Source organism: Belonocnema kinseyi, chromosome 6 (genome assembly GCF_010883055.1).
Source record: "Belonocnema kinseyi isolate 2016_QV_RU_SX_M_011 chromosome 6, B_treatae_v1, whole genome shotgun sequence".
NCBI classification, from domain to species: Eukaryota; Metazoa; Arthropoda; class Insecta; order Hymenoptera; family Cynipidae; genus Belonocnema; species Belonocnema kinseyi.
In genome coordinates, this window is record NC_046662.1 from 20,239,970 (window position 1) to 20,257,310 (window position 17,341).

General features: G+C 29.0%; 1 protein-coding gene across 11 annotated transcripts; it reads right to left on the minus strand.

Annotated features, from left to right (window-relative positions):
* LOC117174607 (A-kinase anchor protein 17A) lies at positions 1–17,244 on the minus strand. Of its 11 annotated transcripts, none has more exons than XM_033363842.1 (8): positions 17,001–17,244; positions 16,686–16,878; positions 12,494–13,122; positions 5,352–5,500; positions 5,057–5,264; positions 4,820–4,975; positions 4,623–4,728; positions 1–1,496 (listed from the first exon to the last, which is right to left on the minus strand). In XM_033363842.1, the coding sequence occupies exons 2-8, from the start codon at positions 16,858–16,860 to the stop codon at positions 517–519; spliced, it is 2,403 nt and encodes an 800-aa protein (XP_033219733.1). In that variant the 5' UTR covers positions 16,861–16,878; positions 17,001–17,244; the 3' UTR covers positions 1–516. The 11 variants fall into 11 exon arrangements, with proteins under 11 accessions (XP_033219733.1, XP_033219731.1, XP_033219732.1 ...); XM_033363840.1 differs by having other exon boundaries at positions 16,686–16,882; XM_033363841.1 differs by having other exon boundaries at positions 16,686–16,882; positions 16,954–17,244.
* Positions 17,245–17,341: the final 97 nt, after the last annotated feature.

Below are 17,341 nucleotides of genomic sequence, written 5' to 3' on the forward strand. Positions count from 1 at the left end.
GAAATGTATTTGAAGCCTTAATACTCTTTCTACAATAGGTACATTCACCAAATTCGCACCTGCAAAGCTTGTTTAAATATTTGCACGAAGAAAATCATTGCTTGATCTACATATTTCTTCCAAAAATAACTATCTTCCTCTCCTAACGATTTTACATATAGTTACAATCTTGAATACAAAACTTCTTAAAATGTAAGTCATTATACATCATGCAATTTGTGTTTGTAACGGCTTTCAATTTAAGTATCCAAGGAGAATGAGATTTACAAAAGTATAAATAAGTCAAGTGAAAAACAAAAAGAAACTGAAGACAAAATGAGAATTTGTTCGATGAATTTTGTTTCGATGACTAGGCAAAGAAAGGAAGACAGGCTGTTTACGAAATCCCTGTAATATTGATAATCTTCCGAATAAATCTGTACAGAAACGAGTCCTTAGCCTACAATCGCGAAATAGTCTCAAATAATCAATCTTATCACAATTACTGTCATTCCTCTTTTGGAATTAAGTTGAGGTTCACGAAGCGGAAGTTTCTGTTCGAACCTCGTCCTTGCTCCTTCTCTTTGTGCTTTCCGACCTGCTGCTTTCTCTTTTACTCTCGTCTCGTTTGCTGATTGCCTTATCCCTCCTCTCCTTGTTATTTCCTTCTCTATTGCCCACCTCCTTAGCACCATCTCTCCTCTCAGTCGTCACGTTGTCTTTCTTTCCCGTATCCGCAGCGTCAGCTTCTTTCGACCAAGAGCAGCTCCTCTGTCTCGGCGATTTAGGAAGAGACCAAGTGCTACTCCTCGATCGTCCTCTAGGCGAAGTAGTTCGAGATTTCGCCCTCGTTACTTTCACCCGAGACTCCGATCTTCTGCGTTTACGCTTTGACCTTGAACTCCTTCGAGATCGAGATCGAGAACGTGAGTGCGTTCTTCTCGATCTGCGCGATCGTGATTTCGATTTTGTCCTCGACCTCGATCTCGAATTTGATTTAGCTCTCGATCTCGACTTTGACCTCGCCCTCGATCTCGATTTAGATCTTGATCTCGACCTTGACCTCGAACGTGTCCTGTCCCTTCTTCTCGAATGACTCCTACTTCTACTTCTGCTCCTGCTTTTGCTCCTACTGCCACTGTGTCTTCTCCTCCGTCTCGACCTGGACCTCGATCTCGACCTCGATCTTGATCTCGAAATGGATCGCCTACGACTGCGATTATTCGGCGGGCTTCGCTCGTAATCGCTCTCGAAAGACTGATAATCCTGACCGGCGAGATTCGCAAAGTACTTGTAATATTGCTCATTGTACAAGTGTGGATTGAAACCTCGCATCGATCGGTTGTTCATTTGCCTCCCTTGGAAGTTTCCCCTGCCCCGGTTGCGTCCATAACGACCGCCTCGGCCTCCTCGACCCATTGGAGGATAAATCATCGGAAGTGCTGGGTCATAGTACCAAGGTTGCGGAAACCGGGGATACATTGGTGGATAAGACATCGATGGATCTAGTGGAGGTCCTGGAATACCAATTGAATTTATTTTTTAGCTCAATCTTCCAGAAGCGGCGGATCTTTTTTTCTTTAGGTGGGGCAGCAGAATAGACAGGAGATTTTTGGCAGAGATATTGCCAAAGATTTCAATAATTTCACAAATATTACCAAATGTTTAAAAAATATTTCTAAAGATTTCCATGATTTCTTAAACATTTCAAAGTTTTGAAATATTGCGGATAAATTTAGAAGATTTTACTAATACTTCAATAATTTCCCAAAGATTGCAATAAAGTCACAAATATTACCAAATACTTGTAATACTTCGCAGATTTCGAAAGACTTCAGAAATATTTTACGAAGATTTCAATTATTTCTCAAAGATTTCAGAAATAATTCAAAGATTTCGGATAGATTTAAAGGATCTCACAAAGACTTCAATTACTTCATAAAAATTTCCAATATATTTCAAATATTTCAGTAATTACGAAACAATTTCAATAATTTCACAAGTATATCAAATAATTTGCATAGATTTCCAAAGATTTCAGAAAAATGACAATGATTTCCCCAGGATATCAAAGTTTTCAAATATTTCGCAAAGATTTTGGGAATATTTTTTAAATTCCAGAGATTTCAATAATTTCACAAATATGAGCAAATATTTCAAAAACTTTAAAGATTTCAGAAAGATTTCAAATGTTTCGGAAAGATTTTGCATAAATTAAAAAGATTTAACAAAGTTATTGATGATTTGCAAACATTGCAATAATTTCATAAATATTACCAAATATTTCGCAAAGATTTTGGGAATATTTTTAAAATTCCAGAGATTTCAATAATTTCACAAATATGAGCAAATATTTCAAAAACTTTAAAGATTTCAGAAAGATTTCAAATGTTTCGGAAAGATTTTGCATAAATTAAAAAGATTTAACAAAGTTATTGATGATTTGCAAACATTGTAATAATTTCATAAATATTACCAAATATTTCGCAAAGATTTCAGAAAGATTTCCAAAGATTAGAATGATTTCCTAAAGAGTGAAAAAATGTCTGAAAGATTTAAAAGATTTTACAAAGATTTCCCAATTATTTTACAGATTTCACAACGGTTTCCCAAAGATTAAAAATATTTCGCAATGATTTAAAGAATTTCACGAATATTATCAAATATTTCACGAAGATTTCAATGATTTTCTACAAAGATCTGAAATATTTCGAAAAAATTTCAACAATTTCCAAAATATACCAAATACTTCAACAATGTTATAAAAGGATATCAATGATTTCACAAATGTTTCAAAAGTATTTCATCACAAAGATTTGAATGATTTCTCCAAGATTTCAAATATTTCGGATAAATTAAAAAAATGTCAATCATTTCAAAAATATCTTAAATATTTACAAAATATTTGAAATATTTCGCAAATTCAAAAATATGATCAAATATTTGAAATATTTCGGATATATTTAAAAAATTTCAACCATTTAAAAACGTTTTAAAATATTTTATGTAGATTTGAATGATTTCCCGAAGATTTCAGATATTTCATCAAGATTTCGGATATAGATTTAAAAGATTTCACACAGATTTAAACCATTTTCCAAAGATTTCAATCATTTCGCAAATATTATCAAATATTTCGGATAGATTTAAAAGATTTCGCAGACTTCAATGATTTCTCAAGGATTTCAACAATTCGCAAATATTTCAAATATTCGACAAAGATTTCAATGATTTTCCAAAGATTTCAAATATTTGGCAAAGATTTCGGAGACTATGAAGATTTCACAAAGATATTAATTATTTCACAAAGATTTCAGGTAGATTTTTGGAAAAAATCAAACGATCTGATGAAGATTTCAGAGGTTTAAACTACGAAATTCTTGGAAATTAAAAAAAAAAGAATCTAACGATTAAATTTGGACAGCAAACTTACAAATGTCTTCATCCTGGTTTCATTATATGTAGATTTTTGTAAATTTTTTTTTATTTTGATTTAAATAAGAAAAAATAAAAGACGAGAAGAAAGAATACTGTTAAGTTGACCTCTTTTTCTTTCCTCTTTTATCTTTTTTTTTCTAAACTTGAATGCAGACAGTCAAGGGTGTATTGACCGTGTTGACAAAATTTAATCGTTAGATTCTTAGTTTTTTAAAGGGATATGTAAAATTTAAGAAAATTCGAACCTGACTGGTCGGGTCAAGATTATTTCGAGTTTCGCCCGAAGCAATCCGAAAGTTTAATTACAAAATTGCCAGTAACTTTGCCCGTAATTTAAGGTAACTTAACAAAAATTACAGAAAATTTCCAGACACTTTTTTAATTAAGTGTTGGACGTTGAAAAAATGTAAATTTTGTTTTATTCTGAATTTAATTTCTTGAGTTTTAACCTTAAATTGTCAAATCTCAGACTTCGCAGCACAAAATGCTCTCAAAAAAGAGGAATTATGGTTTTTTTTTCACGAAAATAGGGTATAGGCGGAATCTATAATTCTTAAGTAAAATGAATGTAATTGCCACACTTGATTCAATTTTTAAACTTAGTTTAGTTCCTAAGCTTTCAAATTGAAATATATTGCATTTTCGTCAAAATTAATGAAGTTTTAACCAAATAATGTAATCTTTAACTAAAAAGATAAATTTCAAATCCCAAATGGAATAACTATATTTTTCATTAAGAAAAATAAATTTTAAACAAAAACACGAATTTCCAGCAAAATAGTTAAATTTTTCAACCAAAAAAATCAAGCTTCAATGTTTTTAAATAAACTTTTAAAGAGTAATTCAACTCTTCAAGTAGTTGAATTTTCAACCAAGTAAGATGAATTCCCAACGCCAAAAAACAACGAAACAGTTGATATTTTAACCACACAACCTTTTATTTTTTTATCACAAACTTAAATTTGTCAACAAAAGATCAATTTTCAATAAAAAATGGTTATTTTCAACCAATTATTTGAGTTTTGTACCAAAATATTCGAATTTTCTCATTTGTTTCTATTAATTTAGTTTACATTTAAAAAAAGGGGAGGGGGAGTTCTTTGAAAACAAGGGAAAAGATAAATTTTTTAAAAGGGGAAAAGAGAGTGAAGTCTGAAATCTTGAAAAAATGCAGCAAATAATTAAAACAGAAATAACGATCTCACCTGCTGCTACTTCCTGAGAAACGTTTCTACTCAGCACGCTTTTAATCTTCTTCCTCTTTTTCTCTGAATCCGAATCAGAAGAGCTACCAGATCCTTTCTTTTTTTTCTGAAAGTATAATAAATAAATGTTTAAAAACCAACGTAGATATTCAATAAGCAAAGCTTTTCCTTAATCTCAATAGTAAAAAAAAACCTACTCTTTTTTTCTTCTCCTTTTTGTTTTTCTTTCTCTTCGCCTTCTTTTCTTTCTTCTCTTTCTTCTCCTTCGAACCATCCGACTTTTCTGCACTCAATCTTTCTCCTTCCTTTGGATTTTCCTTCTTGATGTCGATCTCCTTCCTCTCTATTTTTGTCTAAAATCCAAAAATAATAAATAATCGCCCTTGCAAAAAAAAACACAAAACAATGTGAAAAATAAAGAAAAATGTTCTTACTTTTATTCTATCGAATAATTCATCGAGTAATCGTATACTTTCGAGTTGCCTCTGTGCCTTGATTAACTTCTTTTCCTCCCTGGCTATTTTCATAGAAACTTTGTCCTCTTCCTGCTTTCGAAACACTGTTAAAGCTTTTCGTTTACGTTTCTCTTCCCTCTTTCTCCGTCTGCTTTCTTTCGCAGTTGTCTCAAACTCCTCCTTTTTTCTGTAAAATTCAAAAGACGTATAAGAAAATTAATCGATCAAGAAAACTCTTTTTGAAAAATGAACACAAATTTTTACTTAAACGCACTTTTGTTCTTCTCTTTTTTTAGCATCAGCTTCTTCTTTTCTGCGTTGCTTCTCTGCGGCTAAATTCTCCTGGGCTATAAGTCGTTTTCTCTCGAATTCTCTCTGCGATACAGAGGCATCGCTCATGTGCTTCGTTTTGTCGAAATCAACCTATGGAGAATTCGGGACAAAATCATGTTTAATCCTATTATGCTCAATTATTACAAGTTACATCAATCCTTCAATATTGAAGCCTCGGCTGAAATAACGTTGTATCAACACATATTTTGTATCCATGGACTTCTATGTATATTAGATTTTCTTTTAACTGTTTCTCTATTCCGCGGAAGCGCTGCGATCGAAAATTAAAAAATTGAATTCGAAAAAATAATACGGTTAGATCGTTTACAAATTTGGTTCTACACATTATGTAAAAAATAAATACAAATATAATTATCTCGTATTTTCATTCAAAGAAAAGAAAAAAAACCCTTAATTATTCGTGTAATTGTAATTTTAAGTTTTATTTTAATTTTATTATAAAAATAATTTAAACAGTATTTTTTAGTACAATTTCTGATAATGATTTATCGCTCATTTATTTATTTTATTATTTTTGAATATTATATTTGATTCTGCAAGAAAATTTCCTGACAATTTCAAGATTGTACCTGGTATAATTTTTCTTAATACTACTAATAGTATTCAGTATCAAAGCTAAATTTATTAACTGAAGATATCAACTAAATATATTAAAAAATCGAAAAATTCACAAAAAATATAAGAATACGTATACAACAGTTATGCGAGTTTATTATAAATACTGTTTTATCAGTACTTATAAATATCTAAATGCGCAGAAATGGTACATTTATATATAAAGTCAAACAACTAGGTGTTTCGCAAATTTATTATCATTTTTATTCAGTTTCTAGGGATTTCATTAATATGTTTCATTTAGAAATCTATGAAAAACTACAATACAAGATATTGTTAAATATATTCGCACCATCGATTAATTAAATAATTAAATAATATTCAGTGCAAACGTTGGTGAATTAATGTGAGTTTTATATTAAATTCAATTTAAACCGCTGCCAATTCCTAACTTTTCAAGTAAGAATATTGCATTTGCAACAAGATAGATGTTTTGTTATTAAACAGTTGCCAAACAAAAAAGAATTATTCAACTGTTCAGGTCTAAAAATCAATTTTCAAAAAAAAAATTATTTCAACCAAAAAAATGAATTTCGAAGGAAGAATATTAATTTTTTATAAAGAAAGACTCATTTCTAACCAAACTGATCATTTTTCAACTAAAATGATCAATCTTTAAGTGCAATAGTCGAATTTTGAACAAAAATTAATTTTCAACGAAAACGATAAATTTTTAAGTGAAATAGTTGAATTTTGATAGCTGAATTTTTAAAAAAAGGAAATTAATTTCTACCAAATAGTTGAATTTTCAATTGAAAATGTAATGTTCAACAAAAGAGATGAATTTTAATTCGAAATGACAGAATATTTAACTGTAATAATTACATTTTTAGATAAAAAAAAAATAATAATTTTCAAACATAGAGTTACATTTTCAGAGAAAGTGATGAATTTTTAACTAAAATATTGAATCTTCAACTAAAATAGTTGAAACATTTTCAACGAGATGAATTTTTATCTAAAAGGATGCATATTCAACTGGAATAGTAGCTACATTTTTAGTAAAAAAAGATTGATTTTCAGCTAAAGAAAAGACGAATTTTTAACAAAATAGATCATTTTTTAACCAAAGAGAGGAATTTTCAATTAAAATTATGAAGGTTTAATAAAAAATTCACCTTTTATCGACAGTTTAAATTTTCCACTTGAATTCCACACAAAAATACGAATTTTCAACCAAGAAGATTAATTTTCTACCAAGAAGAACGAAATTTTAACAAAATACACATATTTTGAATCAGATACTTGAATTTGAAACTAAAGAACGATCCATTTTCAACACATTATGCAACAGTGAAATTTTCAGTTAATTTCAATTTAGAAATGAATAATTACTGTTATTCAATTTTATATCGCAATTTTTAAAAATTGAGTACGCGCTCAAAAATTCCCTCTTCTTTAATTTATGAAAGTAACTTTATTAAAGCATAAGTTTTTTTTAATGTACAAGTTTTTATGAATTTTGTGGTGAGAATGGAATGAATAATACTAAAAACATAATTAATCCAATTTTTTTTGCTAAAGTTCTTGAGATTGAGGAATTACTCAATTTTTTCATACATACTTAAAATACAGTACATATTTAACATATTAATATTTTCTATGAAATATATTTTTTTGAGATTAGTGAAAAAGAGGAAGAAAGTTTTATTTAAATAGTACTATAAATTTATTTAAAAAAATGAAAGAACATAGTCATTTAATGTAATATTACAATTTTTTATTTAAATTTGAGCAAGCTCGAAAAAAATCCCTGACCTGATGACAATTTTAAGTTTAAATATTATTTATTTTGAACTATTATAAATTTAGGCGTTTTGATTTAAATTTTGAATTTCAATTAGCAGTCACCAAAGTACATATTCTCATTAAAAGGGGCAAAAGAGAGATTTTCTTCATTATTAGGTATAAAATAAGAAAAAATTTACCTGAATCCAGCGGAAATTTAGTTTTGTATATATTCTATTTTTAAAAATGTATGAGTATTTTAACTCCTAAAACTAATGGTGTAAACCTTTAAAAAGACCTAAAAATATCTGTTGAAGCTTTTCTCTATCTAGGTTAGTTACTGAATTTTTTATTTAAATGAGAATAATACTGGTTAAAATTGTATTTCTGAATGTAACAAACTTAGGATAAATTCATGACTTCAAAATAACTCAAGTTAAATTCCAGAGAATTAAAATTCATTGAAATTTTTTTTATCAACAAAATGCCATTGATTTCCATAACATTAGAATTAATTTAGAGGAATTTAAGAGAAATGGGAACGATTGCATGAAATTCATAAAAAAATCAAGCTGAATTTAAAAAGCAATTAAATGAATCGAAAACAATTCAAAAAAATGAAAAAAATTATTAAAATGTGGAAGTTTGAAATGCGTTTAGAAGAACTAAAGCTAAATGAATTTAGAAAAATTCAAAAGGATTTAAAATAATTCAGGGCGAATTCCCAATGAATTGCAAAAAATACTTTTAAATCTCGTGAAATCTTTGAAACACTGCGAAATTTGATATTTCCACAAATACGAAAAAAATATATTGAAAAATGTTATAAAAACCCTTAGAAGCTTCTAAAATATCTTAAAACTGTATAGATCCTGTAAAATCCGTCCATATATTCCGAAATTCTAAGCAATTTTTTTAAAACCACATGCAAATTTTCTTAAATCCCTTAAAATTATTAAAACGCTTGGAAAGTTCTTGTAATTGTTTAAAGCTCTTTAAAATTCCTGAAAATCTTTTGAAATACCTTAAAATATTTCAAATCCTTTACAATCATCCCATTGATTTACTGAAATCAATTGAAAAATACTTGTAATCTTTTAAAATAACCTAAAATATATCGAATCCTTGAAAATCTTTCGAAATCCTTCAAAAAATGTTATAGCTCTTGAAATTTCCAAGATATTTGAAAAAATACCTTACAATAATTCAAATCCTTTGATCATATTAACAATCGATCCTTAGAATCAATAAAATAAAATTTTTTTAAAAATAAATCCATTAAAAGGTAGAAAAGAGTCAATTTAGAAGAATTCAAGTAAATTAAAAAACAAATTCAAAGAATTAAAAGAATTCAGGATAAATTAATAAGAATTCAGTATATATTCCAAAAATAATTTCAATTCTCTTCAAATATTTGAAAACCTACGATATATCTCACTTCTCGTGAGTTAATTCCTTAAATTCCATTTAAATATTGTAAAATCTCGCAACACTCTATAAAATCTGATATTTCCAGAAATCCTGGAAAATGTATACAAATACCTTGAGATCTTTAACCCTTAAACGGCCAAAACGCCACTACCGGTACACTGCTTTTCAACGGCCAATAACTAAGACTATTCGACACTAGAAAAAATTGAGACACGTATATTTTTATTGCTTAAGATCTCTTTCCGACGGTGCCAATGAAATTCCTCAAAAAATTTATTTATTATCCCAAAATGCAGTTTAAACAAAAAAAAAAACGTGATTTTTCGTGCCTATTTTTTTCTTGTGAACCATTTTCCAAAGCTTTTCGAGCCTGTAATTAACCTGGAATCTCACTAATCGGTAGAATAAATGTCTAAACTTTGAGAATCCATGGTTCAAAGATCGATTTTTCGTTTTAGTATTTTCAAAATGGCGTCTTAATGGCAAAATTTTCCTGAAAACATTCATGAATTTTTTTACAATAAACGATGCGCTTTTCGGAAAATTTGTCAAGAATAAAAAGTTCTTGTAATCAGCCGAGGAATACGCCTGAATTTTTCCGGAGCGTTTTGAGCAAAATTCAGGCGTATTCCTTGGCTGATTACAAGAACTTTTTATTCTTGATGATTTTTCCGAAAAGCGCATCGTTTATCGCAAAAAATTCATGAATGTTTTCACAAAAATTTTGCCATTAAGACGCCATTTTGAAAATACTAAAAAGAAAAATCGATCTTTGAACCATGGATTCTTAAAGTTTAGACATTTATTCCATCGGTTAGTGAGATTCCAGGTTAATTACAGACTCGAAAAGCTTTGGAAAATGGTTCACAAAAAAAAATAGGCACGAAAAATCACGTTTTTTTTAAATTTAAACTGCATTTTGGGATGATAAATAAATTTTTTGAGGAATTTCATTGGCACCGTCGGAAAGAGGAGATCTTAAGCAATAAAAATATGTGTCTCAATTTTTTCTAGTGTCGAATAGTCTTAGTTATTGGCCGTTGAAAAGCAGTGTACCGGTAGTGGCGTTTTGGCCGTTTAAGGGTTAACAAACCGTTACAATCATTAACATTTTTTTCATTTTAATCATTGACATCCTCGGAAATCTTATAAAATCCAGTGAAATCTTTTAAAATATCTTAAAGCATAATACAGTACAGTTCAAAAATAGGAATACACCTGTTTTTTGTGATATTCATAAGTTCTCATAATTTTTATAATCTACGAGATAAATTTTTTTTCACAAAATAATACGAAAGCGATACAAAATTTTGCGTAAAATAAGCCCAAGATAAAGTGATTTTTCCATTCTATGAGAAAAGTTGAACATTTTGAAATAAAGAGAAAACTAAAAAATGAATTTAACAAATGTAGAAACTAATATTCCTATATATTCTACAAAAACATATTAAAATATAATAGACTGAATTGAAATATTTTCCTATAAATAATTATACGTTATTGAAATTTTAAAACTTTTCTGTACCAACTTCAACCTTTGGCGAAATTAGGGGAAAAATTTGCAGAGTTCTCTTCATACATTCATGAAGTTCTATGGAAATTTAACTTTAATATGAACCTAAGGGCATTAACAAATGTTATCACTACCTTGGGCTTATATTACGCAGAACTTTAACAGCTTTCGTATAACTTTGTGGAAAAATTTGTATCTCGTACATTATAAAAATTATGAGAACTTATGTATCTAACAAAAAACAGATGAATTCATATTTTTTGCTGGTACTCTATGTCCTGTAAAACCTTTCCATATCTTCCAAAATTCTAGAGAATTCTTTATCCTGAAATGTTTCAAGCTTTTAGAAATCCCTTCAAATTAATAAAAATAATTGTGTAAATCCTTGGAATCTTTTTAAATTCCCTAAAATATTTTAAATCCTTTGAAATCTTTTGAAATCCCCGGAAACTTGTAAAAGATCTTAAAAATTCCTTAGAATTTTTTAAAATACCCTAAAATCTTTAATATCCTTTCAAATCATTAAATTCTATTACAAATTTCTCGGAATCTTTGATAATACCCTGATATTTCAAAATAATTAAAGACAATCCAGAAATGGATATAGACCTGAATTGAATAGTGATTAACCCATAATTTCATCATTTAGACCCGTAGTCCCAAATTTTGGACTCCTTTATCTTTGGTAAAAAATAGTGTTTATATATTTAGATATATTTCGTGAGGCAAATAACCTGGAACTACCTGTGGGATACTTTGGTGACTATTTTCATTAAAAAAATTATTGATTCTTCTACAAGAATGCACTCTGAGACTGTTTCGCTAAAAAGAATAGGATAGGTTGTCGGCAATTGTAGAATGTCTGGACGACAAAATTTTCTAGGTAATATAAATGGCAAAAAAATATACCATCTCGCAAATTGTAAACGAAGCACACTTTTTTAAACAAACAAGACTTGCTAAAAAAATAACATTACTTAGAAAATTCTTGCTAACTTTTCCATGTTCGATTAAACATAATTTATGCCAAAAACGTGTAAAAAAATAAAGACTTTTTAGGTTTATAAACGAATAGCAATTGATTGTAAATGTTGCTAATCAAAAATAATGCAATTCTATTTCAGCACAGAAACTGCATTGCACGACTTTCGGTTGATGATATTTCAGGAGCCTTAAATGAGCCTGAAATTATGCAAGAGAAACGAAAATAAAATAATTTTTTTCGTAAATTTGTTTAAACAAAAACGGAAACTCTTTAAAAAGTGACTAATGTGACTTTATCTTGAAAAATTGACTATAATGACTTCATCTTTAAAAAATAACTAAAAAGTGATTTGAGAAAAAAAGTGATGACAGTGACTCTGTGGCAGCCCTGATATTTTTTTGCAGTTATTAGTTACAAAAATTCCCTGATTCAACCTTTTTTCAAAATGCCTGACTCTTGGTACCACAGGGACCAAATCTTGCAAATATGAGTACTTTAGATACCTTACTAATATATGATACAATAGGAGATATATAAACTGGTCAGTGAGGCCTGAAAACCGACACATTCACAAAAGTGTTTGTAAATGAAAATTGTAAATAAAATTTTACTTTATACATTGAAAAAGGTTAAAAATAATGAAAAATGTCCAAAATAGGTGAATAGGTGACAACCTGTGATGACTAAATTGCTTAAAACCGAACAACTTCCAATATATAACCACTAATTTTTAAAGAGATACAAAAAAAAATCAATCTTAAAACATAAAATTGTTAGAAAAAGAATGTACCTTCAGAGCAGCAGTGAGGTAGTTTTGTCCATCCTTCTTCATCAGTTTCATGCCCCTTAAAGTGTCCATGGCTTTAACAAAATCCATGTACTCAATATACTGAACATAAGCATCAAAGAATATTCCTTCTTCAAAACTAAATTTTTTAATATTGGATCCGAGTCTCATTTTCGATCTGTAAGGATCAGCAGCAGGCACATCGATTCTTCTAAGTGTTCCCCACCTTTTAAAAATCTTAGCTACCAAGGCCTCGTCGGGAGTCTCGCTTCCTTCTTCACAGAACCACTTGACAGGAAGACCCTGAATGTGAAGAGTGTCGGGTCTCTCGCCGGGTTTCAATTCATTCATATGTTTGGCATCTCGAAAGTAGGAATCCCAGGAATGCCTAGTTGGAAAATCATCCTTCGCCTCGGCGGCTCGAACTTTGAGATGATTGGAGAATCCAGCGAGGTTCAAGCGCTGCGAATCCAGCCTCGCGATAATTCGTTGAAGTCTGCATTTGTCCCTCACGTCGCCCTCCAGTCTGATGAACTCTAAGGTGCTCTTGGCGACTTTGAGGGATGCGAACTCGTCCGGTCGTATCAACATGCGTATCTTCTCCATTACCTCCCATGTTGATATTGTGTTTCCTGTTTATATCGTAGCAATTCGCTGTGAAACCTGCTGCTACTACTAAATAAGTCATTATTTAACGAGGAAGATCCGGCTCCTCGATTTCTTTTCACGAAACGGATAATCTTCGAGTGTTGAAACATTAGATTTCGGCTTAATCAGAGATCGAATTTTCCTCTGGTCTTTTCTGTTGCACCGATACTGGTTTCCCGATTTTTTTCTTTTTGTCAAATTTAAATTTTAGTTACTGCAAAATCGGATCAGTGTATTTTGCATGAATAGCAGTCTAGAGAAATTTAGTTACTTCGAATTAGAAGTACTCTGCGGATTATGATTACAAGTCAAAAATATTCAAAAACGAATTCAATATTTTTCATAAAGAGGGCAGCCTTTTTTGAGTCTCGAAGGCTTCAAATCGTCTTATTAGACCGAGAAAACAACTAGAAATAACAAAACACTTCGAAAAGGTTTTAATTATTTTTAAATAATTCACGAAATAAATTTTAACAGTGATAAGAACCGAAAAGTTTTGGGAGTATTATTAAAAATTAAACAAATTGAGTAATTAAGAATTATAATTGATCAATTAAGACTTCGGTGTCCATAATAATCTCAAAACAGGAGAAAAAGGGTGGTTTCTCATGAAAATAGAGGAATAGTGGGGGAATAAAACTAACGTAGGCGCTATATTGAATTAAATTTGAAACGCTTTATATTCTAAGATTTCAAGTCAAAATATATTTCATTTTCAGCAAAATAGATGAAGTTGTAACCAAATAGTGGAACACTTAAATTCACAGCCCAAAAATATAACTTTCGTCAAACAATTTAATTTTCAAACAAATAATTAAATAATCCATAAAAATAGTAAAATTTTCAACCACGAAATAATTTGATTTTTAATCCGCAATCATGGATTTTCAACAAAAAAGATAGTTTTCAACTAAAATAGTTGAATTTGCTATTAGGATAATTAAATTTTAGATCAGTAATAAAATTAATTTTCTACCAGACAAAACAATTTCAATAATAAAATTAATTTTCGGCAAAACGACCCAAAAAATATAAAATTTCAAAAAAAAAGTCCATTTTCAACCTAAAAAGTTTACTTTTCAACAAAATAGTAGAATGTTAAAAAAATAAAAAATATGAATTTTCAACACAAACAAAGAAAATAATTTCCAATAAAACAGCTGAATTGTTAACCAAAATAGTTTTAGCATAAAAAATTAATTTTCTACAAATCAATACAATTTTACATTAAACCATTTAAATTTTCAACAAAAAAAGGTAATTTTTAATCTAAGTTTAGTTTTTTACAAAAAAAAAAAGAAAAAGAATTTCAAGACAAAAAAATTCTACAAAACAGTTGAATTTTCTACTAAAATAATTAAATTTTTAAACAACTGGTCCAATTTTAAAAGAAAAAAGATTCATTATTAACACAAAAATAAGAATGTTTCATAAAAAAGTTCATTTTTAACTAAATAGTTGAATTTTCAGCCAACAAACAAGAACATTTAACCAAACGTTTCATTTTGAATAAAATAGTTGAAGTTTAAAACAAAAATACAAATTTTCTACAAAATAGTAGAATCTTCAACAAAAATGTTTATATTTAACTTAGTAGTTGAATTCTTTACCTACATAGTTTAATTTTTATGACAGAAAATGAATTTTCAACATAAAATATTATTTTCCCTCAAAATAGTTCCATTTTCAACAAAATAATGGAATTTTTAACTAAATAGTCTAATTTACAAACAAATAATTTAATTGTCAACCAAATAGTTGAATTTTCTACAAAAGAGTTGATTTGTTAACCAAATAATTGAATTTTCAATCGAATGTTCGAATTTTAAAATAAACAAAATTAATCTTCAAGAAAACAATTGAATAGTAGAATGTTTAACCCAAAAATAGGAATTTAAAAAAAAAAACAATGGTCATTTCCCGGTTTGAAAACATTTTTCACGGTGAATGAAATTAAAAAAATCGAACTCTAGAAACATTAAAAATTGAGCGATTACATTTTTTATAAACTAAACACTTCTTACATTTGAATTATTTTTATTTTAAAATCTTGAAAAATCTACATGCTATTTTAAATGTTATCAAATTTTTAATTATTTTAAACATTTTTTCAGAACTTCTAAATCTTTTTTAATTATTTGATTTTTTTCATCTTTCCTAAATTTTTAAAAAAATCTTGCAAGATTACAAATATTTCCTTAAAATATTCCAGACATATATTTAAACATTATTTTCAATTTTTCTGGGAATCTTATGAATATGATTTTTCTTAAGATTTTGTCTGGATGCGTAGAAACTTCGTTTAAAGTATTTGAAATAATTTCAAATTTTACATTAATTTTTAATCTTTTTAGAACTTCTAAGCTCCTCTTCGACGTACTCAATTTTTTTTTCTAACAATAGGTGTTGCAATATTTATTTATACATCAAAATTCAAGAATTATATTTACAGATTAAACAGTTTCAAGTAGAACAATTAAAATTGTAACATTTAAAGTTTTTTTTTTTAGTTTTGAATATTTGTTTTCTAATTACTAGTTTATAAAGTTTCAGCCGGGCGTTCACATCTGTTAAAGACTTTCTTTTTGAATAGGTTTAAATTTTAAACTTTCAAATCTGGAAATTCCTTAACGTTGAATTGATTCCGAATCGTCTTTTCAAATCAATTTTATTATTATTAATCACTCGTTAACCTTCAATGTGCAGGTCAATTTTAAAGAGCTTTATAATTTATATTAAATTTGATCAAACCCAAATTTTTTCATCCAAAACTGTCGGCTTTAAACGATTCTAATTTTTAATCTGTTAATTGTTTCAAACGGCATTTCAACATTTTTTGAATGTGAAATGTACGCTTAACATTTTTAATTAAAAAAAAAAAATAATTAAAGATTTTGAAATTATGCATTTTAATTTTTCTTATCAAGTTCTATTGATTCAGTTCGTAGTGAAAAGAAAAACTGGAGAGGGGGGGGGGAGTTTTTTAAAAATAGATCAGAGGGATTTTTGAAAAAAAGGAAAAAGAGGGGAATATGGGAAATAGTGTGAAGTCCTTTAATTTTATAGTTTTCAGGCATGAAAATGTTCAAATACCAAAGATGGGAAAAGTGAAAGGTCTATGTTCAGTAGCAATCCTAGATTTAAAAAAACGTTGACAATCTGAAGAAATATTTAGAAAAAGTTACAGAAAAATTGTAGGTACTTCAACTTTACAAATTTTTAACATAAATTTGTTGCCATTTAAGCCACAAGGAAGAAGAACAGAAAAACCGATCCTCTCAAAATAAATCCTAATTCGAACTTGAAACCTCAAAATTGCCTACAATCCAATAAAACACAACTTACACGAAATGTTAAATTTCAATAAAAAACACATCCGATAGTAAAATTCTGACACGACTTGATCACGAAAACAAAATCATTGACATTCTGAACCCAAAAACATAATCAAAACCCTGTAGATTGGAGACAAAAATATCACGAAAGGCCCACGAAAATATAATAGGTAATACGATTGTAATAAAACTACGATTTCATTGGATTTTACCTGGGGTCTTCAGCTGCGGGAGATTAACGGACACGTTAATTTTTGCGACCGGTTTTAAATAGAGGCTTCGCGCTGTATACAGTGGAACGATATCACTGAGATCCCTGCAGCTCCGAAACCCGTTAACAACCTCTCCACTAGAAGTTTCGCCTTCCTTTTTATTGTTATCTGTCATCGTTAACACAATCAATTCCTACCTAACCGTCAGAAAAAAATTAGAAAAGCATCCCTACTAATTTCGTGGGACGAAAAAAAGAAAGATGCTAACAAGTTTAGCTAAAATTCTAACGAAACTCAGGAGAGAGGTTGTCTTACGGGTTGAAGTCGCTTATGAAGATTCTTCAGCGAAAATGATTACGAAGATAGTTTCAACAAATCGAGTTTTCTACTTCTTCAATCCTTTTCGCGAGTAAAATTCACATTTTGAAGACTATTTTTCTTCTTTTAGTTTTCACAAGACCAAATCTTTGACAAAACTATCTTGTCTGTCTTTAACACTTCACCGCTTTTTGACTTATGTCGCCATGACAGTTTCTGGCTTGTTCACATCGTTCACATCAGTGTTGCCAGATGGGCGGAACGGTTTATCCCCAACTCGAACCTTATTTATCCCTAGATGTCGACTGAGATCCCTAAATCTGCGAACCAAACAAAAA